The sequence below is a fragment of the Gopherus evgoodei genome, chromosome 2 (assembly GCF_007399415.2).
Source record: "Gopherus evgoodei ecotype Sinaloan lineage chromosome 2, rGopEvg1_v1.p, whole genome shotgun sequence".
Taxonomy (NCBI): Eukaryota; Metazoa; Chordata; order Testudines; family Testudinidae; genus Gopherus; species Gopherus evgoodei.
Genome location: NC_044323.1, coordinates 8,366,426 through 8,391,281, shown reverse-complemented (window position 1 = coordinate 8,391,281; position 24,856 = coordinate 8,366,426). Strand labels below are relative to the sequence as shown.

The window sequence follows — 24,856 nt, the reverse complement described above, 5'->3', positions numbered from 1 at the left end:
AAGAGGTCTGGTGGCTAGAGAAGGGGAATGTGGGCCAGGAGGCTTGGCTTCCGCTCCCTGCCCTGCCACTAACTCATTGTGTAACTTTGGGCAATTTGCTTAGGCTAAACCAATGGTTCTCAACTTGCGACCCAGTCAACACAGACCTGTGGCCCATGTGACATTCTCAGGGCCATACTGGTAGTATTCGATGTGGCCCACATAACCCACTGTTATACAGCCCACAATGGTAAATAGGTTAAGAACCATTGAACTAAACTGTTGAGTACCTAAGGTTGGACTCCTAAATACCTATTTAAGCACAGAAGTAGACATGATACAGTGTTCCGAGTGGCTGCCCTTTGAAGCCAGTGGGAATTACAGATGCTCAGCATCTCTGAATATTAGATGCCAACTTCACCAGAGATGTTTGGATCTCAGGTTCTGGCTCAGATCCATCTCTCTTAAATTCCCTTCCTAGTGATTCAGTGACTGACTACACATAAAAACCTCTCTCCATGGAGGATTTGGGTTTTTTTTTTATCCAATGTTCTGTTTTGATGATAAAACAAATTAAATCACCTATTTCCATGCAAAACAAGCCAGAAATCCCTATTGTATCATTATGATGATTATAGCACTGGTCCTAAATGCATTAATTTCTTTTAGAAATCCAGATGGTCCCTGTTTTGGGGAGTAAATATCTCATGGGAGGAAAAACCTTTGCTGCTTTCTTTCTTAGAAGTTAATTAACATGCAGCACATTTAGATGGAGTCTAGCTGAGTCTCTCAGTGACTATTTTTTTTTAAATCAGCTAGGTTTGTTCAGAGGTGGGGAGGAAAAGCCAGCATGAGTCTGAAAACATTTCAGAAATTACGGGGCAGGAATCCACCGAGAGAAAGGGAAAGGTCTGAAATTTAAAGACACTGACTTCAACTCCTGATTCAGCCCAGTGTAAGTGAGAAGGGAACTGGGTCTCTGGGACTAGATGGCTCTGTCTGCTAATCCAGAGTAATACCACTGAAGGGAATGGAGTTTCACCAGAGCTCAGAATTTGACATCTTAAAATGGAAAAGGGCCTTCTCCCCAAAAGAAGAAATCATGTGGTTCTGGTCTCCACAGCAGCAAGCCACTTGCACCTGTAACAGAGCCTGCCTGAGGAGTGCAGTCTTTAAGTCAATACTTACATGCCCTGCTGTTTTCTCATTGTTTTTCATATTCTAATGTGCTCTTACGTCACTGACGTCCACCCCTTCCATTCTGTGGGAGGCACACAGGTTGAGCTAAAGTGGTCTTGGGAAATGCACATTTTGCCCTTGTAACTGCTTATGTTAGAAACCAGCCCATGGGCAGTCAGGTTCAATGGAGAGTGCAAGAGTCATGCCTAGTGGTCAAAGCAGGAACTGGGAAGCAAATCCAGTCCCAAGGCCCAGGCTGGAGTCAGGAACCAGTAGCCATTCCAGGAGTCAGAGCCAGGGCTAAGAGCCAGGCCAAGGGTCAAAACCTGGATTGGAAGCCAGTAGCCATGCAAGGGTCAGAACCGGAGTCAAGAATCAGGGTCAGGGTGAGGAAGCTGGAGCCGGGAGCAAGCTGAGATAGTTTGGACTGAGCAGGAACATGGTCGTGGAACAAAGCAATAGCAGGAGCAAGGCTGGAGCACGGCAAGGAGCAGCAGGCACAGGGAGGATCACAGCTGTGGACATGAATTCATGGAGCGGCTAGAGAGCTGCTGCCGGGCTAACAGCCAGCCAGCTGCTCTTCCTGGCCATTTAGGTGGAGCAGTCAGTCAGGGATCCTGCTGCAAGCCAGCTGCACTTGTCGGGGTGCCAGAAGACAGACTCTGTTCCGGGCCCTGATCCCTGACATCTTATTCCTTTATAGACAAACTCTTAGCCACAAAATGATGCATCTTAACACTGCAAAACTACTTTCAATTATGTTCATATGCTAACCGACATGGTCCCCCGCACAAGCCCTCCAGACCAGGACTAATCTCTGCAGGGTCCTGACAAATTCAGTTTTACAGATCCTGGCTGAAATGTTCACAAATGCCTGCGTGGCTTAAGGACGCAAGAATCGTTGACTTTCAGTGGGACTCTTGCTCCTAAGTCACTTAGGCTCTTTTGAAAATTCCATTCACTGTGTGTGTTGGGGGAAAAAATACAGGCCATTGTTTGTGTCTGACCCATTAGACACTGCCCTAGAATTTCACCCCACGTGTGTATATATATATATATATATATACTTTTCCTGTCTTAGACAACTTATGGAGTAGTTCATTTGTGGGTGTGATGGGGAAATTTCATATCTGTGCACCACATACACATGTGACATACACGTGGAAGATGGAATCTGGCTCATATACATTTTGTCTACTCCCACACATGTACACACAACAAAGGGACCATAGTTTTTAATGTACAGGTTTCTACTCTCCTCCTCTCCACCCCACCCCCCCACAATGTTTTGCAGGCAGGCATTTGAAATACATAAAAGGTAAAGATAAACTTCCACGGTATTAACATTTTGTTCTTCTGAGTTCTTTTCACTGTTGGTTAGAATCCAACAACACATCACAAGAACCAGGATTTACAGGGGAGGAAAGCTCACGACTTCAAGTGCAAAGCATTTTATGATGCCTGAGGATGCTAGGAAAAATAAATCCCAATGGATAACCAGGCTTGGTTTGTTTTAAAATTAAAAACATTGATCAAAAGCTGTGCAGGGGGGAAAGGTCAGATGCATGTACAAGAGAAAAAAGTTTGCACTGTTTGCCCAATTCTAGAAACATGTCCAAGGCCTGAAAACCCAAACTTTCTGTTGACCAATTTAGCCCTCAAATGAGTGTCTGTATGTAGTCCTCCTGCAGTTCCATAGGAGCCAATTGTGCACATGAAGGCAGAATGCAGATCCAATGGACAGACATTTGCTTTAATGATAGATTGCTGCAGAGGACATTACAACAGTTAAAATACGAACTGACCTACATGTTTGCCCAAAACTCAGTCTTAACCATCTAAAATAACACTTTGCTATTCTGCACAGTTGACCTCAAAACACCCCCTTGAGCTAGTTAAGTGCTTGAATACACATTTTGCAGACAGATGGACTGATGCGCACAGACACTTGGGACCAGATTTTCAAAGGAGGACACAGATCAGTGGCTAGCAGGATTTCCGGCAGTGCCTAAACAGGTGAAGCACGTAACTGTGATTGATTTAAATGGCAGTTAGGTGCCTAACTCACTTAAATCTTAAGAGACACCTCTTTGCATATTAGGGTGCCTAAATACCTTTGAACATCTGGCCCCAGGTGATGTGGCTAAGGCTGCATAGGGAAGTCAGTGTCAGAGACAGGACTGGGAACTCTTATTTCTTGATGCAAAGTCTTGAACTTTAGTTGCAAGATCTTCCTTTCCCTCTTGTGACAAAGTTCTAATAGGAGAAAATATGAATGCACCAGCGTGTCCAGTGATCTCTTTATCTCTCTCTCTCTCTCTCTTCCCCTGAATCCCCCTTTATTTTTAATTATTTTAGCTGCTGGGACATGAATGATAACACTGCCCTGTGGTGGGTGATAAAGGGCCCCGTGGTTGGATCAATAATGGTAAGTAACATATATAAGACATGTCTCTTCATGACTCTCCATATGAGCTAACACCGAATTAAAGCCAATGACTCCACAGGTTGTCACATAGCAGAGGACGAGGCTGGCTAGAATTTACTCTGCCCTAAGCAAATTGGAAAATGCCTGCTATTATGTAGCACGCATGTACCCAGGTATTATTGTTCCCCGGATTCACAGACACCTTTAGCATGAAAGGCCTCTTTCTGGCTCTGGATAGTAAATCATGCACGTCTCTTTAATCACTGGAATAAACTACCAAGGGAAGTGGTGGATTCTCTGTCTTCTGGATGGCTTTCTGGAAGATGTGCTTTAGTCAAACACAAGTTATTGGGCTCAAAACAGGAATAACTGGAGGAAATTATCTGGCCTATGTTACATAGGAGGTCAAACTAGATGATCGTAGTTTTCCCTTCTGTCCTTAAGCTCTATAAAGCCAATGGAAGTCTTAGGCAGGGCATCAGGATGACTCTGTCCTAGGCAGTGTATACTTGCTGTCATAGGCCCACCAGGCTTTCTTTGCCTCTATCAGCTGTACAATCAGTTGCACATGTACAAAATGTGAAATGACTGCCCAGGAAGGAGCACTGCGGAAAGGGATCTGGGAATCACAGCGGATCACAAGCTAAATATGAATCAACAGTGTAACTGGGATGTATTAGCAGGAGTGTTGTAAGCAAGACACACAAACTAATTCTTCCGCTCTACTCTGCGCTGATTAGGCCTCAGCTGGAGTATTGTGTCCAGTTCTGGGTGCCACATTTCAGGAAGGATGTGTAGAAATTGGAGAAAGTCCAGAGAAGCACAACAAAAATGATTAAAGGTCTAGAGAACATGACCTGTGAGGGAAGATTGAAAAAAAAATGGTTTTGTTTAGTCTGGAAAAGAGAAGACTGAGGGAGGACATGATAACAGTTTTCAAGTACATAGAAGGTTGTTACAATGAGGAGGGTGGTAAATTGTTCTCCTTAACCTCTGAGGATAGGACAAGAAGCAATGGGCTTAAATTGCAGCAAGGGAAGTTTAGGTTGGACATTGGGAAAAACTTCCTAACTGTCAGAGTGGTTAAGCACTGGAATAAACTACCTGGGGAGGTTGTGGAATCTCCATCACTGGAGAATTTTAAGAGCAGGTCTGACAAACTCCTCTCAGGAATGATCCAGATAATACTTAGTCCTGCCATGAGTACAGAGGACTGGACTAGATGACCTCTCAAGGTCCCTTCCAGTCCTATGATTCTATAGTAGAGCCATACTGGCTACAAGGCTTAGTTATGTGGGCGCAGATGCAGAGACTAAAATGAATTCAGAAAATAATAGTGCAACAATTGCAGGTAGAGGAGCGTAAAATGAAATCGTACGGATCCTGCAATTCCTGGTGACAGATCACTAAGGGGGATTCACTCTAGAGGATATGTAGGTGATGGTATTTCCACCCCCCTCCCTTGGGGTTTTCAGTGAAGGGAAAGCTAAAAATTATGTCTGGGACTCTGATGGTGGATGCAGTCTGGGGGATGCATTGAGCAGAGCTGGTTGCAATTTCTGACTATTTTTTTTAAATAAAATGCAGCAGCATTAAAATCAATTTTTTTTTAAAACATCTCCATATGGATGAAACATTCGATTTTTATATGGAAAAAAGAATTTCAGAGCCCGGGAACCACGTTAGCTTTTGTTTCCATGGGTTTTTTAAATAAAAAAATTGACATTTTTAACAGAAATAAAATGGGATTTTATTTTTTTCTATCACTTCTAGTGCTCGGTCAGGGCATTCCCCAGCTCAGTGGCCAAGGCTCCTCACTAGCCCGCACTGCCTGTTCTTTGGGTTCTGCAAACCGTTCCTCTGTCTGTCCTTCTGTAGAGGAGGTTGCAACCATTTTATTCCACCACACCTGCTCCCTTTTGTGAATGTTATTCCACCACAGCCCCTTCCTTCCCCTCCCAGCCTGCATGGATCTGTGAGCTGAATCAGCCTCAGGGCTGCAAGGAGCAATACAGCAAAGCCACCTGCCTTACCCTCACTCAGTAAGAGAACAAATCAGCTCTTCCTTCACATATTGCCTGATTCTGAGCGGTGCTGAGTGCATGAAGTCAATGGGAGTTGAAGGTACTCAGTACCTCTCAGGACTAAACTCTGGCCAGCCAAGTACAGGCGTTCAAAGATCTGTTTCTCTTGCCGTTTTTGATCATGACAAATGCTGAAAACGGTTTATGTAAGCCTCTCATTAACTGTTGCTGGCAAAGGCATGCTCAGGCCGACAAGGGAGTCTGTGCCGACAAAATCTGGCCATAGGGCATATTGCCCCACTATTAGTCATGACCCTGCAAGATCCTCTCTCCACAGAGGTTTTGCAAAGTTCCAGCTCCGCAGATTTGGGGGGAGTGAGGCAACAGGGGCCAACGGGTCAGACATTCCTTGCCATAGTAAGAGAAATATGGCATGGCTAATAGCATTCTCCCCATAAGCCAGGATTGCTTTTCACTTCTCTTTTTCTTCTCTGCCCAGATAAACTTTGTTCTTTTCATTGGCATAATCGTTATCCTTGTGCAGAAACTTCAGTCGCCTGATATCGGGGGCAACGAATCCAGCATTTACTTGTAAGTACAATGACTGTCAAATAAGCAGTAATTAATTCCAATCTCTAATATACACATAGGAAAAACACCCTCAACAGAACTCAATTGACTTGTTTGGCTGTGTCATAGAGTCTGTTAATGATTTTTTTTTAATCCAACGGCCACCAAAATACCTTTTTTAGTGCCACCTTTGATCTCTCTTTAGAGCTCTTAGAAAATAATTTTCAATGCTATATATATATAAAGGATTATGCTCAGATCAGTTATTTGGAAATTAACGTACTGTCCAGGCTTCGAGGATTATTATATTTATGGGACAGTTTGCTGTGCTTCATATGTTCCAAGGACCTGATCCAGAGTCCATTGAATTCAATGAGAGTCATTCTGTTAACTTCAGTTACTCAAGTCTGTGTGAAGTAACATATATTCCCATTTTTCGAAGGTAATTTTGAATCCATTCAACATAAACTAAACAATCGTTATTGTTCTTTAAACTGCTTCAAAGCTCACAACTAATCTTAAATATTTCCATGTGAGGTTTTAGATCAGAGCTTGTTTTCATTTTCCCCTTCAATTTTTTTTTCCAAAACATATATCCTGTCCATTAGCTCCTACTTCTTCCTCCTTCTAGAGAGTTGTTGTTAACATTGATTTGTCTGTAAATCCCCATGTCTGGTTTGTGTCTCCCATTAGAACGGTTTTTGTTTTTCTTTTAAATACTTACGGAATGTTAAAAGGAAAAAAAATAGGTACAACATGTCTGGTGCTTCCCCCAGTTTCCTGCCTAAGGACTAAACAGGTTTCCCTTGCACCTTTCCAAAGTCCAAGCATTTTGTGCATGTTAAAACCCTGATTATTAGTCTGGCTTCTCTGCTTAGCACTGAAAAATCCAATTTAACAGATTACAGGAGGAGATGTCTAAGCATTATGTTTAAAATTTCTATCTAATGCCTCCACTGTACCTTTGATAGCTACAACTGCAGCACATTTGCACAGCCCAGTGCAAAAGTTCTTTCTTACACAAAAATCCCGTTGAGGTCTGTAGTGTAGTAAGCAGTTCATTTTGTCACTGTTAAGTCCTGAACAGAGCATAGAGAGATCCTGTGTAGTGACCATTTTTAAGCTTTTTGCATTCATTGCTATGGAGGCTTGTGTCTATGACAAAACACTGCAAAATCAACATTTGCCTAAGCAAGCATTGCAGGTTTGGTCACTACAGGAATCCATAGTTCATTGTGTGAATTGCATTGACTCACTTATGAAGATCAATTTTTTCCTCCTATCCTATTATGTTTGCATGAAATGGTGGTGTTTCTGTAGATCACTTCCTCCTTTTGGTCTTCCCTAAATGGAACAGCCATTTAATTAAGGTGTTTCACTCAAAGCTGTAAGCTTTATACCCGCAGACCTAAAGAATGCTTTAAATACATTCTGCAGATACACAGTGCTGAGACTTACCACTCAGGAGAACCTGTAGTGGCTAGGCTAGCTGTCTTACCCTCATGGTTTGCCCAATCCAGTGCATGAAGACTTCCCATGTAATTGCTTGCAGGAAATCCCCACTGCATCTCAAATGGCAATCTAGATGTGCAGGGCCATTTCTTCCTCTGAATAGCTAAGCGCATGTTTGCTGCACATCTATTACATATGAGGCAAAGCATGCCATAAATTCAAATGATCAGATTAGGCTATGAAGCATCCTTGCCATTTTTCAGTCAATGCGGTTACTGGGTTTCACTGATATTTTTCCTATGTGTATAGTTGGCAACCAGAACAAGAAAACATCATATTTTCTGTTTCATTCGCTGCCTTTATTTTTTCATATTTGTTTGCAACTTTATAAATGGACATGTGTAAATATATCCTTCATTTATGTACGTGTTATGAAGTGGAGTGTTGTTTATCCAAACAGATTTAACAGTAGCAAATGCGTGTAAAAGTGACGCAAGAAATTAAAAATGTATGCACAGATATACACAGGCAGATATAATGTGTATATATATACGCTGCATACTATATACAAATCTGTTGTTACATCAGAGGTATGGTTATGTCAACATATTAAAACTCCCATGGCATTTATCCTAGAGCCCATAATAAATATCTGCCCTGCCCTATTCTGTTATCTCAGACTAACAAATGTTTAGTTTGCCCATTTCTTTAACCAAACAAAAAATGAAACACTTCCATCCATTTCTGCAGTAGCCTGAACACACCTCACATCAACAAACATGCTAAAAGCAGTTTGTTTGGGTTTTATCTTTTTGTTCTAATGTACCATTTTGAGAAAAGGTCTGTGGAATTCAGTACTGTCAGGCTAAATGAGAATGAAAGACATGGAAGCTCATTCTGTATCCCAGCTGTGAATCCACAGACATGAGTCACATGGACGAAAAAATAAATTTTCATACTGTTGAATACTGGTTGGAAAAAACACTTTGGGTGAAATCCTGGCCCACTGACCTCAATAGGAGTTTCGGTATAGGACCAAGAATTGGGGCCAGAATTTCATCCTTTATTATTAAAATGAGACAAGCCATCAAAATTCCCACTCAGACAGTCCCACTGGGGTCAACTCGTACTCAAGCCCCAGTTCAGCAAAGCACGTAAGCACACGTTAACTTGTTCAGAAAAGGCATTAAACATGTGGCTGAATCCCATTGACTTCAATGGGGTATAAGCACATGCTTAAAATTAAGCACATGCTCAAATATTTTGTTGAATCAAGGCACTAATAAACTGGAGGTTCACAAGTATATCTATGGGCAGAATTTAGCTTATTCAGTTTGGTGGAACTACTTATGTTACTGCTATTGCTCATGTGAATAAGATGAACAAGATTTAGCCTCTTTGTGTTGCCCTAAAAAGATCCCTGTGAATATGTTGATACACACACACACACACACAGAGGCAGAGAGAGAGAAAAAGAAATGTCATACAGTACTTTAGGATAAGTTAATTCATACATTTCCATATTAAAGAGCACATGTATCTTTTTTGTAAAGACAAATACTCTTTCACCCATATGGGACAAAAAAAAATTGTTTCCCTACATTATATTCATCCATTAGGATAATTTTATATGTTGGATTTATTTGAGATGAAACAGTAGATGACCCATATATAAATTAATATGTAAATAGTTCCTTATATATTAAAGTTCATGCACATGAACACAGAAGCCAACCCTTTATCCCCCAACCCTCATACCTTCCAGTCCTTTGCTCTCAAGCTGGGGGTCTTTGCTCAGCTTCCCTGCTGAGAGGTGGGGAAATCCATCTCCCTCTGGGTTCTTGGTTGCTATGTGTCAATTTTCTGGTGACTGGGTTCTCCATTGTTGTCTTGGATTTTCCACTGTTGTGGAGTTGGCTTCAGACAGTCTTTTTTAATGACTCAGTCAGAATCAGGTAGCTAGGCAACTGGCATTGCTATGACTCTTAGCCTGCCCTGAGAGCAAACTTGGTCATTTTCTTCCCACTGGGTAGCCACGCAAAATATACGGGAAACTGAGGCACACATAGGCTTCATAAAAATATTACAGCAAATTCTCATTTTGTCACTGCGGATAAGCCCAGAGAGTATTTTCCGCTGAGAATCACAAGCAGAGGGAAGTGCCTCTCTGCTGCCTGGACTTAAGCACCTACTCCCAAAAGAGAGCTGGCTTGGCACCTCCAAGTGTACACCTACACTACACACTATGCCTAAAGTCTGACACAGGTTTGTGCACAAACCCCCCTTCCATCCACACAGAAAACAGTCGGCTTTAGACCATCAGGCACTCGGGATCAGGGTCCTAGGATCCTACTGAGGGGACGATCAGAGCCCAAGCATGGCTGGGACTTTGTAGTGTGGACGCAGCTCAAACTGCAGACCCATGTGAGAATGTCTGCATAGTGCAGTGTGGATGTATTAGCTCAGCTGTGAGGCCCGGGTCCTACAGTGCAGTGTGGACACTCAAGTGCATGCTGGGTAACTCCGAGCCTACAAGCCTAGGTCCCACAGACCCAGGTTTACAATGCAGCTTAGGCGTATCCCCAGTGCTGGATTTTCTGAAGTCCATTCTGAGACACCTATCTGTCCCCATTCATTGTCTGCCTAACCCAGGCTTTGTGAATCCCAGTGACTTTTTAGGTATCTAAAAGTGAGGCACGGTGATGCTCAGCATCGCTACACGTAACTTTCTTTGCGACTCTAGCCCTGTGGCTCTGATTCTGTCAAACACTTAAGCACATCCTTGACTTTATGGAATTTAAGCATGTGCTTACTTGCTTTCCTGAATCAGGTCTCAGGGGGCCTAGTTTCCCATTGCCTTTGGGCCTTGTGCAGTCATTTCTACCTGTGCAAAAGTGGGCCAAATTCTCTGCTGGCATAACTCCATTCAGTGGTGCCCTTAACAATCTGGTTTATCAGGTTTCCTAGATTCGTCCTAGAAATATTTAACAAAAAATTCATTTATTTTCTCTGCTTAGCTCATATGAATATTGGGTGGCCCAATTCTTCATTTCTTGGGTACCCCACTGAAGTTAATGGGAGCTCAGAGTGCATCCAGAATGCAGGGTCTTGTCCTGAATATCAACCACCAGTAAATAGGTACCACTATGGTTCATACATCATACAAACTAATTTTACCAGCATGCCAGAAAGTCATATGTATCTCTGTTCACAGACCAACTGCTTCACTATAAAATGATGTCACACTGCATTCATCTATAACTACCCCATAAGGGCCTCTTTGCTGGATGCAAGATGCATTGTAGAGGAAGTATATTGCGATAGTACTGATGCTAAAATCTGTTTATTGTAGCCACCATGATTGTGGGACCTGCTTCATTCACATTAAAATATATTCAACTCCGCAAATATGAGTGATTATCATCAAAATTAGACATTCACGGTAAATAACCTTCCCAATGATCATAAGAAGTAATTTCCTATGTTTTCAAGTTGAAAAGAAAGGTTAGAAACATTTAGCTAATTCCCGGTGTTCTTGATTTTGTTTCTGCAGACAAGTTAAATGCTTTAGCGAGTGCGATATCTCCAATTTTATCCAGTTGTACATCCATCCGTTCATTACCAGCCTTGGGCAATTTGTCATCCTCCATTTGGTTCGGGCTCAACATTACCTGCGTGCTGCTCGTTCCATTTCAGATTGAGTTGTTCTAATTGTGACAGACCTGGACAGAACAAACAACTCAGTGTTTATTTTAAAACCCAAAGTTCTCCTTCCATTTTACTTCAGTGAAGGCCGGATTCATGAAAAAATATCTCAACCATTGAGAGGGGGGCACTGACTTCATTGTCAATGCCCTTTAATATTTCAGGACTCTTTTTTTCAGAGTTCTTCCTTTGTTTTGCTAGCTTATTAGACCATATTTCCCCCCAAATATCATCACTTGTTAATTTTCCTTGCTGCCTACAGGCAGAAGTGAGCCGTCAAAGGCAAACATGCAGAAAGTTCAGGCTTGTGGTCCTTGGGCCATGTGTCTGCTTTCTATTCTGGTGTCAGTCGTCAGTAGTGCCACAGACTTCACTAGAGTTGCTCTGGTTTGACACCAAAGTAAATTAAATCAGGATTGAACCTGGTTAGAGTTTTGAGAACCTCAGATAAATGGGTGAAGTGTTGATTATGTTTTAACCTTCATAATTTTATGTATTATTTCTTTTTTATTACTGCCCGTGTAACACACAGGAACCCAGTGTGAGCTGATATCCCCTTCTAGTAGCTGAACTATGTAAAAACGTTTGTCTTCTACTGCCTCCAAGCTAAAGCAGCTGGTTTTATAGCTCAGACAATAGCAACTTCAGCTTTTATATCCAGTGATCCAGGTAGCATTCCAACAGATGACCCATCCAGGGGCATTGTTACATCTACATATTGAAAGCCATGTACCAAGTTATAAATGGGCAACTAAATTCTCACCATCTGTTTTAACTCTCCTTTTGTGGACTAGAGACAAGTATCTACTATTTAGAATCCTGCTTTGACTGGCACAATCCATGGCAGATCAGTTGGTGCCTGCATCATTCATATATTTTTTCATGAATCAGCTGCGGAATAGGAAGCCAAGAAATGCTTAACACGATGAACAGCCAAGGTTTTTCCATCCATTGCATGGCAAACACAAGTAATATGATGAAGACAGTGGGGCAGATTCTGCACTCAGTTGCCCAGGTATAATTGAGCACAGAATTGTCTCTAGAGTTCGAGAGATAGTAAATACACCTGTAGTGCAGAAATAACTACATTGAGGTGTCTAACTAAAATTCACTTCACTGTATTCATGACCAAAGTTACTATTAATGAGAGGTTTATTTATATATGAAACGGAATGTAATTATATCAGTACGATAGGTTAAAAAAACCCAGGAGATGCATGAATCACTCATATGCTGGGTTGAGCCATAAGACTAAAATAGTGCAAGCATTTCCATTAAGCTTTTTGCTTGTTCACTCATTGCTCAGGGACATTTGATTGACATATATTGGTTTTGGCTCATGAATGCATAGTATAATTTTTTTTGGTTTGTTTCTGCTTTTGCTTTTTTTAACCAATCCTTCATCCTGACTTTTGTGTCATGCCTGTTGAAAACTCAAAAGAAAAAAATAAAACCACACATCTATCTAGCTAATTCAGGTCTACGTCATTCCTCCAATCAGCACCTTGCTGGAAAGAAAGGAGAAACATGGCATATACCATAGGTAGGTATGATTTTACATATGGTCCAATCTAAAGGGCTTAGGTTAGCAGAATCACTGTCCGAAAGCAAGTGTTTTGGTAAACAACACTCCTCTGCAATTCACAGACAAAGTCACTGGAAATTCAGTGATTCATTTTGCTACTGCTTTGTCTTGCTGCAAGTGCTCAAATTAGCAGTGCCAGTTATTTCCAACAGGATCTTTCTGGTATAAACCCCAATTATAATGGAAACTGCAGCTCCTTTGCTGAGCAGTCTGTCCATTGGCACGGCACTTTAATTGCTTAAACATGTACATTATTAATGGGGGCAGGGTGGAACTCCCACTAACACCAGGAATGCAGGGGTCTCTTAAGCAAAGGTTTATCCATTCCAGCACTAGGAAAAGATTATGGAAACAGTGAATGTTGTTTACTTGTCAGCACATGAGACAATGGGGTCCTAGGTCTCATTTCTAGCACATCCAATAAGTATATTGAAAATAGTTGCTCTGACTATTTTTTTTAAAGACTAAATCTTACAAAAGTTACCCACTGTTCAACGAAAAAATACCTCCTTCACAAATATTGGGTTGTATCTGTTTTAAACACCATTAAACAGATGATTTTCTGTACCTCTGCACCACACTAGGAGTAATTAAGGTGAACCCCCTCCTGCCCCCAAAACGAATTGCAGAAAGCAGTGGAAGTCTCTGGCCTGCCACTGAGCTATCTGTGTATGATACTTAGATGGTCCCATTCCTAGAGTATCTGAAGCCTCACAATCTATAATGCATTTCTCCCCACAGTGCCCCTATGATCTATATCCCCATTTAGCGCATGAGGAACTGAAAGACAAAGTGTCTTGCTCAAGGTCACACAGGGAGCCTCTGTTAGAGAAGATAATTGAACTTAGGTTTACTGAGTCCCAGGTTAGCACCCTAACTACCCATCTATCCTTCTTCTGTACATATCCCGCTTGCATTATTTTAATAGTGATGGGAGGAGCAGGCCTAAAGCCACATCCATCTTGGATTTGGTTTTGCCATTTTATCGGTGACTTCCCAGTGCAGCATTCCATATGAGGGACAAGAGATTTGTCGTTGTCAGTGAGGTCAAGTTTAAAGAAAATCCTGTTAGTTTCCAGTGAAACACAAACACTTTACTGTGCCTACATACAACACTGGTATCCTCTGATTTTGATATTGTAAATCACAGCAGCACTGCTCACATGTCGGTAGTTACAAGGTCACCTGCAATGCATGACATTTTAAAATACAGTTCTGCTTGGGGGGGGTGTCATAATTCGAGGCATGCCCTTTAGAACTCACTCAGCACAGGTGAGAGCCGTTATGTAGGCCAATTGGGCTTTATTTTCTATTTTGAAGTAGCAATGGAAAATAAACAAGTTTTTTTTTCTCTAAACATTGCATTCTCTAAACTCTGCTCCAATGTATTTGTTCCATGATGTTGGCCTGTGGCTGTAGAGACGAAGGGGTATAATCACCAGGCAGGCTTTGTTGTGAATGGGTTGGCTATTTTTGAAATTAAGAGAGCACTGATGATGTCCCAGTAGATTCCACTTGAAGCCATTACATTCTGCTGGGTCATTTGATACTTCCCTATTTATTGGGTAGCCCAGTCCTTTCAATCTGCCACAGTTTTCTGAGATGGTATTTTGACATGTGGATTTAGTGCAGCAGGAGTGCGAGCTTCCCCAGGCACTCTGTGTCCCACCTTTGCCAGGGCTAGTGTGTCAAGCCATGAACTGAAGGACACAGTGGCTAGGACAAAATGGCAAGCTTGTTCTTGGGTTTTTTTGGGGTGGGGAGAGGGAGGGATTTTGAGTTTTGTTTTTCAAATTGATGCCCACTCCTTGTTTCTTGGAGTCACTTGCTTAACGGGGCTGAATGAATCGGGTCTTCATGCTGCAGTTGTTCGCTGACTGCAGATAATGGGGAATAATTCTGACATCTCTTGAGCTAAGATGTGCTTTTAATTTCTTTCAAAGCTTGCAGCACAACGTGCTATTCTGTCAAACATCGGTCGCCATTCGCCTTTAGGCTTCTATCATATGAAAAATGAAAGCAGCATTAATTGCCAATAATGGCTCTTCTTTTTTTCTTGTCCTTGATTTCTTGTGCCCTCTGTTTTGCAATTGACGCTCTTTGTGCGGAGTGTCTTAAGGATTGTAAATTGGTGCGCTGGACAAGCGTGCAGGCATTTCATGATGTGGGGTTTGTGTTGAGTAAGACTGTGGTGTGGAAAGGTGTTGATGAACCTGTCTCTCATGAGACTAACATATCTAGAACATAAGAACTGCCATACCGAGTCAGACCAAAGGTCCATCTAGCCCAGTATCCTGTCTTCCAACAGTGGCCAATTCCAGGTGCCCCAGAGGGAATGAACAGAACAGGTAATCATCGAACTGTGTGCATGAAAGGAACTGCGCGCTGGTGATTATGCAGTTAATTAAATTTTCTGGGCCAGATTCTTCCCTCTCTTAGGAAGGGAACCTGCAAATTGCAAATCATATAAGTAGTTCCACTGAAGTAAATGGGACGGTTCATATGAATAAGAGTCTGCAGTCGCAGGCCTGTACACTTCATGCAGCAGCCCACTGGGTCACATTCTCCTCATTTCCACCCAAGTAATGCCATTGATACTACTGGGTTGAAGAGATGTAGCAAAGATCCCTTGGCCCATTGACTGCAGTGGGGTTTCACAAAGCGGAGACAAGAATAGAATTTGACCTCATGCGATGTCTGAGTCAATCTGATCGTTATTTATACAGCATATTAAGGTGGATTCTCTCATTTACACCATTGTAAATCAGGAGTAACTCCATTTAAGTCAGTGGAGTTATGCCAGGGTACAACTAGGGTGGATGAAAGGGTAATTGAGCCCACAGAGCCTGCTCTTAGCTTCTGTCAATTTGGCATAGCTGCATCGAGGTCAATGGAGTTCTGCCAGTTTACACCAGCTGTCCATCTGGCCCTCAGTGTCACATGTTCACATACGCTCTAAGATTCCTGCTATATGTTTTGTGCTTTCACTAATGGGAGTTTGTGCACACCGATCCAGGAATGCAAAATCTTGTTGGCATGTGCAAATGCTTGATTTTGTGGGAATTCAATTCAATTCAGCAAAATTGATAGTCTAAATTTTCGGGGCCCCTTAGAAAATGCAGCCATTAGCGTTAGACTTTCAGCTTATGCTGATTTGGGGCATTAAGTGCTATCTTTAAAAAAAACAGTAGTGACTCATTAATTAATTAAGAATTCCCTGATCTTCAATGTGTGAATTTGGGCATGAGTGCTCTTCACATCAGGTCAGTACTCCTTTCTGTAATTGCATTCCAACACACATAGGCTTCATCTAGTACAGTATGTTTTTCATATTGGCTCATTACTCTCATATCCTCTGCAGTTAGGTCAGTTCATTTATAACAGAATCACTCCATTGTACATGACAATGTACAACACCCCTTTGGATCACCGAGAACAATTCACTTGATTAAATGGGATCACATGAAACAATGTAAGGGAAGCTCGAAATGATGTAACTTTGAAACGATAGCACATTAAGTAAAGAAGAGTCTAGGCTTAAGTGTCTGCTCGCTGCTTCTTTTTGCTCCCAGCCTTCCTGGCCAAACAAGGGCTACCCTACGATATGGTCTCCCTTCCGCTACTTGATCTCTGAGTGAAACCCACTGCCTTTTTCAGGGCTGCCTGCCTGCCCTATCAATATGGACAACAAAAATGATTCCAGGGTGTAGTTTATTGCTAACTAGTGGTGGTTTGGACCCAAATCCCATTTCATCCCAGCTGAGTGGGATTGGGACTTCCAGACAAATGGTTCCACTGTGAGCCCATCTCCAAAAACAGAGAAACATGAGAGCTTCCATACTAGGTCAGACCATGGTCCATCTTACCAGTATCCTGTCTTCAACAGTGGTCCATACCAGAACTTCAGGGGGAGTGTACAGAACAGGACAATTATAGAGTGACCCATCCCCTCTTCCACTCCTGGCTTCTTGTAGTCAGAGGCTCACAGTTGCCCTGAATATTCGGTTGCATCCCTTACCATTTGGACTAATCGCCATCAATGGGCCTATCCTCCATGAACTTATCCAGTTCTTTTTGAATAGTTATACTTTTGGTAATGACAATGTCCCATGGTGACACATTCCACAGGTTAGGTGTGTGTTGTGTGAAAAAGTACTTCTTCTTGTTTGTATTAAACCCGCTACCTATTAATTTCATCTGGTGACCTTGGTTTTTGTATTGTGTGAAAGGGCAAATAGCACTTCCCTATTCATTCTTTCCACACCACTCATGATTTTATAGACCTCTATCATATCCCCCCTTAGTCATCTTTTTAAAATGAACAGTCCTAAACTTCTCATATAGAAGTTGTTCCATACCCTTGATCATCTTTGTTGCCCTTCTCTGAAGCTTTTCTAGTTCCACTTTATTCTTTTTGAGATGGCAACCAGAACTGGACACAGTATTCAAGGTGTGGGTGCATCATAGGTTTATATAGTGGCATTATGACATTTTCTGTCTTATTTATATCCCTTTCTTAATAGTTCCTAACATTCTGTTGGCCTTTTTGACCTCTGCTGTGCTTTGAGTAGAAATTTTCAGAGAACTATCCACAGTGATTCCAAGATCACTTTTTTGGGTGGTAACTATGAAATTAGAACCAACTTTTGTATATGTATAGTTGGGATTATGTTTTCCAGTGTTGATTACTTTGCACTTATCAATGTTGAATTTCATCTGCCCAGTCACTCAGTTTTGTGAGATCCCTCTGTAATCCTCACAGTCTGCTTTGGATTTAGCTATCTTGAATAGTTTTGTGTCATCTGCAAACTGACACTTCACTGTTCACCACGTTTTCCAGATCATTAACAAATATGTTGAACAGCACAGTCCAGGTACAACTCCTTTGAGGACTCTGCTGTTTGCCTCTCTTCATTGTGAAAACTGACCATTTATTTCTACCTATTGTTTCTTACCTTTTAATCAGTTACTGATCTCTGTGAGGACTTTCCCTCTTACCCCATAGCTACTTAGTTTCCTTAAGAGTCTTTGCAGAGGTACCTTGTCAATGGTTTCTCAAAATCTAAGTACACCATATTAACAGGATCACCCTTATCCATGTGCTTGTTGACTCCCTCAAATAATTCTAATAGATTGGTGAGGCTTGACTTCCCTTTACAAAAGCTGTGTGGATGCTCCTTCAGAAAATTATGTTTACTTATGTATCTGATAATTCTGTTCTTTACTGTAGTTTCTACCAATTTTCTCCTTACTGGAATTAGGTTCACTGGCCTATAACAGCCAGGATCTCCTCTGGAGCCCTTTTTAAGAATTGGTTACAATAGTTATCCACCGGCCATCTGATACAGAAACTGATTTCAATGAATACGACTACAATTAGTAGTTCTGTCATTCTATGTTTGAGCTCTTTCAGAACCTTTGGGTAAACACCATCTGGTCCTGGTTACTTATTACCATTTAATTTATCAGTTTGTTCTAAAACTGCTTCTATTGACACATCAATTTGGGACAACACTTCAGATTTCTCACCCAGAAAGAATAACTCTGGTGTGGGTGTCTCCCCCACATCCTCTGCAGTGAACACTGATGCAAAGAATTCATTTAGATTCTCTGCAATGACTTTCTTTTCCTTAATTGCTTCTTTAATCTCTTTGTCATCTAGCAGCCCACTGCCTGTTTGTCAGGTTTCCCGCTTCTCATGCACTTTACAAAAAAATCACTGTTATTTTTTTCTGTCTTTAGCAAATTATTTCTCAAATTCCTTCTTCTCTCAAAGGTTCCCTAGTTCCTAAACCTAAATCCCTCCTTCTGATGCCATCTCATGTACACATTTAAACCTTGCAATAATGCCTGTCTTACTGGCCCTGTGCATAGAACTGGAAGCATTTCAGAGAATGCTACCATGGAGGTCCTGGACTTTAATCTCTAACCTAGCAGCCTAAATGGGGCCTCCAGGACCTCCCTCCGACATTTCCCTATGTCACTGGTATGTACATGTGCCACAACCAGCGTCTCCTCCCCAGCACTATACCTAAGACTATTTAGATGTCTCGTAAGATCCTCTACCTTCTTACCCAGCATGCAATTCACCAGTCATCACAAAACCAACTATCTATGTTTCTAATAATTGAATTCCCTGCTACTGTTACCTGTCTCTTCCTAATAATTGTGGTTCTTGCCCCTGGAGAGATATCCTCAGTGTGACAGAAGGCGGGTCCTAACTATGGAATTGATATCCTCTAGTCCAGTTTGATACTGTCCTGCCCTGAGAATTTCATCCTCCTCCACAGCACAGGGGCTGTCAGGAGGTGGGTCTGCTCTACTATGCCCCCAGAAGTCTCCCTTATGTACCTCTGTCTCCCTTTGTTCATCCAGTTCAGCCACTCTGACCTCAGGAGCCAATTCTCAGTCTCTGAGGGCTGTGGTTTGCTTGCACTGCACGCCCACGAGGCAGGTAGCTGTACATGTTTCAATAAACTGGGGAGACCCAAACATGCTGATGGTCTCTTGCCTGCATTTTTTTTTATACTCTTGTGGCTTTTTTTATGTAGCCTTAGTTTAGGGTATGTGTGTTAGAGGCATTGGTTTATTTGGCGTTTTTATTACTTTTCCTGGGGACCTGGTGCCTTTTGGATTCTTCGAATCTCTCAGCTTCCTCCCTGAGCAGCCAAACTCTCCTTCCCTCAGTAGCTCACTCAGCCGCTTTGCTCTCGCACTTTGGCACAGGTTATCCTTACGAATAGCCAGTGTCAGTAGCAGCGGTATGCTGAACAGGGCCAGTAACTCTAAGCCTGTGGAACAGTGCGGGGTGGTTTCCCCCCAGGCAGCCAGAGCCCATGCATCAACTTCTGCTTTTGGTTACCATGGGGTAAACCTGGAGTAACTTTTGCTTTTATTTACACTGGTGTAAACTCCTTTAACTTCAGTGGGGCTAATCAGGATTTACACTCATGTAGCTTTAAGCAGCATTTGAGCCCCATGTCATCGGTACCAGGGAAGCATTGAAAACAAAAATAGCCTCTTCACAGGCATCTGGTCACATTAGCTGCCCTCTGCCCAGCAGCTCCAGGATTTTACATTGACTTTGACTTGGCAAGCCCATAGAAATACACAGTGTAAACCATTCTCACGCTCCTCGAGCTTAAAGACCAGAAACAAATTTATCCACAGAGATTTTGAACTAAGAGTTCTCATGAGAATGTTAGAGAGTTTGGATCTGGCCAAGAGTTCTGGGGAACGGGACTCACACTGAGAAATCCAGCTGAGAGGCAGATTTATCTTTGTGAAGTGCACAAAAACGTTTGTCCGTAGGGCAGGAGAAACGCAATACAGCTTACTCTCTGCCTGCGTGGATTGGGTGATGCATAGTTCTAATATAAAAACAATGAGGAGTCCTTGTGGCACCTTAGAGACTAACACATTTATTTGGGCATAAGCTTTTGTGGGCTAAAACCCACTTCATCAGATGCATGAAGTGCATCAAGGACTCCTTGTCGTTTTTGCTGATACAAACTAACATGGCTACCACTCTGAAACCTGTCACCATGCAAGTTCTAATATAGATTCCCTGAGTAGGATGGATGCTCAAAACTTGTATAAACTGAAGTTTTGCAGGCATCACAAGTAATATTTTTCAAATGCAAAACTACTTTAGCTTTGCAAGCATTTCTTCCTGATCCCTTAAACCATACTTTTTGCAAGGGTGATTTTTTATTTTCCTTGCTACAGTGAATCCTGTGCTATTCAGTAGCAAGAGAAGAAAATCCAACTCAAGCCTCTTCAAAAAAGCTAAATAGATACAAATAAGTGCTTAGAATATGAGGTGTACACTGTGTCTATTTTTCATTAGATAACTCCTCCGCTCCACTCCTTTTTGCACAGTTTGTCTGCATTATTATCTCTGGCCTCCTTTCCGATATGTTTTCAGTCTCCTTTTCCCAGGCTAGTCTTCACTACGGCGCTGAATCAACACCGCTGTGATTGAGGCAGCTGTGTTGATTTAGTGCACCTGGTGAAGATACGCTACGTTGACAGGAGCGCACTCTCTTGTCATTGTAATTAATCTGCCTTCATGAGACGCGGAAGCTATACCAGCGGGAGCGCATCTCCCACCGACGTCACACAGTGTAGACACTGCGTTAAACAGGTGTGAGTTATGTTGCCCAGGGATGTGTGGTTTTTTCACACCCCGAGTGACATAACTTACATCGACATAAGCAGTAGAGTAGACAAGCCACCCGAACCCCCACCCCCAAAAGGATTTACCCAGGAATTCTTAATAGCATCATTCTTAAGTTATAAAGTTTCCTGTTTTTCATCTTTACAATCGTGCATAAGACAAATTCTCCCTCACTTACACCTGTGCAAGTCTGAGTTAAGCACTACCTCTTCATCTCCATCTGCCTGAATGACACTGCTCAGTCCCATTCTAGTGAACAAACCTGATCTATCAGCCTTCCTAAATCCACTGTCAATGTATTATCAAAGTGCTGATGCTATGCAGAATTGGAGCACAATACATTTTTATTAAACATTAAGAAATGGTTTGACCTCATGTGCTTTTCTCTCTGTTTAGAAAAGCAATAAGTCAAATTAGATCAGGTAAAACTCTAGTACGTTTTAAGAGGAAATAATTGGGGATTTTTGAGAGCTTTTTTGGAGAAAAAAAATCCAGTTTTATTTTAAGAAAAAGCTTCTTTTTTTTTTTTAGTTTTTGTGTTCCTTTCTTCCCCTTTTTTCAGTTATCCAAAAGGGACAGGGGTAATGGATTTGGATACAACTGCATGGTATCCAAAAAACCACACAAGCAATAGTGGTATAAAAGCTTCTAGCAGATCTATGTTCTACATATGTTTGGTTTATCTTGTAGCACACAATAGCAGGGATATAATTCTCTATTAAGTTCAGTAGGATAGTTGGAAAAAAAAGAAAACTTGTGGAAAGGTTTTGCTACTTTTTATGACGTTCTGCAGACCTTCTCCTTAATTATCCCCAAACAACGTGTAATGCTCTTTCCTGGCTTTGCAGCAGCACTTGTCATGAAATATTATTTTCAGAGCTGTGTTTTTTCCTGCTGCTAATGCTAGTTTAGCAAACAAGCAGAATCATGTTGGTTTCTTATCCACCAGAATGATATATATATACACACACAATGAAAAATTAATCTGCCAACTAGAAAAAGAGTGTAGCTACAGCTGTGTCAGTCACAGGATATTAGACAGACAATTGGTCCAATAAAAGATGTTATTTCTAAGGAAAAAAGGAGTGACGTGATAAGGGAAAGCATTTCTCATGCTTCAAAGAAGGTGCTACATGGAAACGTGTCAGGAAGAATTAAATCCAGGATTAAGATTTTCAAAAGTGGTAAGCAATTTTGGGGATGTCAATTTTTGGATGCCCAATTTGGGAAACTATAAAAGGACAGATTTTCAGAAACTGCTGAGCACCGGCCCTCTGAAAATCAAACAGCGAGGTACCCTAAATCACTAGTCACTTTTGAAAATTTCAGCACTCATAAAAACAAACTGACTGAATCTTCTAAAATTGTCTCCTGATTCCTCACTATGGATTTCAGTTGCCAAACAATGCACAATACAGCATAGTCAAAACAGACAAGATACATGATGCAATGAACAGTTATACTCTGAGAAGTGATTTTCTAACAATAACACTATGCAGTTCTTTATTTACTCTCAGCACTATGCACAGTAAGTGAGCTCTGCTTACAAGTCAAAGCATGATTATTTTTTTCTATCTGCTAGAACAGTATGTGCCACAAGATCGAAAACTCCTGCTCTGTTTTCTCTGGCTCTTACATCATCACCTATAATGTTCTGCAGTTGGAATGTAGCTGTCAAGGTTGTTAAAGGTGCAAAAAGAGAGAAGTATCTTTAATAAGTGACTCAACAGTGCTAGCTGCGGTAATGAATATGGTCCAGATACAAAATATTTTTTCTACTTTATTGTTCCTTTTATAAAATGCACCTTTCTGCCATCTCTAGGCAAACTAATGGGCCTGAACTGAGTCATCTCAATGAGCGTTAGGGCTGGCAAGCTCTGACTTTGCCACCTCTAGGCAGATGCACAAAAACACGAAATAATAATATATTAACACAGCTAGAGAAAGACATGCTGTCAGTGCAAAAAGTCCCCCAAACTGTCATAAAAATTCCTTCCTTCCCATGCCACCTCCCTGGGCAAATGCCTGAGTAAATAAGTAGGCTTTGCAATCAAGAGAGCTGAGTTGCATCTGTGAGGTCAGGTTGGGAAACAAATTGTAGTCATGGCCTCCCCTGGAAATGCTTTGCCACCTGACTCAAGAAATACAAATCCGTGGGCTGTTAGCTAGAGCACTCAGATGATCTTAACCACCAGAGGGTAAGAGAACAGATGAAAGGGTTGGAAGAGCATCAAGCATCCCTGAAAGTTCTGAATCCAGCCAGGGACAATTCTCCTGATGTAGGAAATGAGAAAGACAGTGACTGTTGTCTGAAGACCTCCTCTCAAATATTCATCTAGGTAGCGTGCGTGATATACCATCCATACATCAAAACCAACCCCTTGATTTCCCACCAGAAGCAAACTGGAAGAGAGCACTTGTGTAACAGGGTCTCTGGGGAAGCCCCACTAAGCAATCACATGGGCTTCTGGGGGCTCATTCATACCAGCGTTATGCCACCAATGTAATCTGGGACAAAGTGAAAAGTCCACCTGCAGGTGGGTTGCAGCAACACAAAGCATTCGTAAGCCCTGCTCCTTGCCACACGCTGCTTGCCCAAATTGGGTGGGACTTGCTGGGGCAAGGTACTTCACGCAGCACATCCCCAGGGCAGCCTTCATCGATGGAGACTCAGCCACAAGTTAAAGCTATCTCCCCAGACAGAACCCCCAAGGGGAAGCAGTGATGCAGAAGCCACCTGCACACGCTATATAAAGTTGTTAGCCATTGACTCCTTATAAATGTTCCCCCAATTTGCCCCAATACTACCTTTCTTACCAGCAGTGGGCATGCTTCCCAGGCACACATGGGAGTGTAATGAGTACCTCCTCTTCCATGGGGCTTAGCCGGAATCTCAAGGAGAAGGTGTGGTACTGTCGATACTGAATAAGGCTGCCGTTTTTACTTGTATACTCCTCTTAGCGTATGCACACTGACAAAGCGTGAGATATGTCCCAATGAGCAGAGCCAGTCGTGCACACAGTTTGCCAAGGAATTCCCATGGTTTTGAGGAAGCTAAACTGAAAAAAACACATTGTTGTCCATGACCGCTTTCTAATAATGAATTACACGTGGTTACAGAATTACACATGCCTTTAATTTGGGGCTGGTCAGACAACAACACAGACTTACAGCAAGTTCTGTTTTATAACTTGATACCACTATTCAATTGTTTTGCATAATACCTATCGTCTGTTTCAATTAAGTATATTGTTCTTTCATTCTCTGTGCAGTATCTGACAGCAAAGTCATGTATATTTTTTTAATGCATAAATGTTGTAATCACCTGCAGCCAGGTTGTTCCTCCTTTAACTTATCTGTGACTCAATACACCACAATTGCCAGTGGCAGCTAATGCATTTTATTTATGTTTTTGCTTTGATCAAAGAGCTGGTTTGCGCCGCATTTGCGTTTAGTTGCATTCACTTTCCATCTTTGTGCCGTGTCTTGTGAAATGTGTTGAAACTGACCTACTTTGGCCTTTTCATGGTATTCTGAAAAAAATGCTAATCTTGTCATATTTAGCAGCTGCGTTCAGAAATGCTACTGTAAGCCCAAGAGGGCTAACCAGCACTCTTGCAGGATGTCAGAACTATCCACCATTACCCTGTAAGTGTACACAATCCCGTGACATTATTGTGTTTTTGTGAGGCATGTTGCAAATAAATGGTTTATATTAGCAGCGGGGCAGAAGGGAAACTGTTTATTATTTCTTG

General features: G+C 41.8%; 1 protein-coding gene across 10 annotated transcripts in view; it reads left to right on the top strand.

Moving 5' to 3' along the window:
• ADCYAP1R1 (ADCYAP receptor type I) overlaps positions 1 to 24,856 on the top strand; it is a 204,523-nt gene that overhangs the window by 157,678 nt on the left and 21,989 nt on the right. For 5 of the 10 annotated variants that reach the window (XM_030549961.1, XM_030549955.1, XM_030549959.1 and 2 more), the window contains 4 exons: positions 3,517 to 3,586; positions 6,110 to 6,201; positions 12,839 to 12,880; positions 24,666 to 24,749. In XM_030549961.1, coding sequence (XP_030405821.1) covers positions 3,517 to 3,586; positions 6,110 to 6,201; positions 12,839 to 12,880; positions 24,666 to 24,749 — 288 coding nt within the window. The remainder of the gene's footprint in view (positions 1 to 3,516; positions 3,587 to 6,109; positions 6,202 to 12,838; positions 12,881 to 24,665; positions 24,750 to 24,856) is intronic. The other 5 variants (XM_030549958.1, XM_030549962.1, XM_030549960.1 and 2 more) reach the window with 2 other exon arrangements.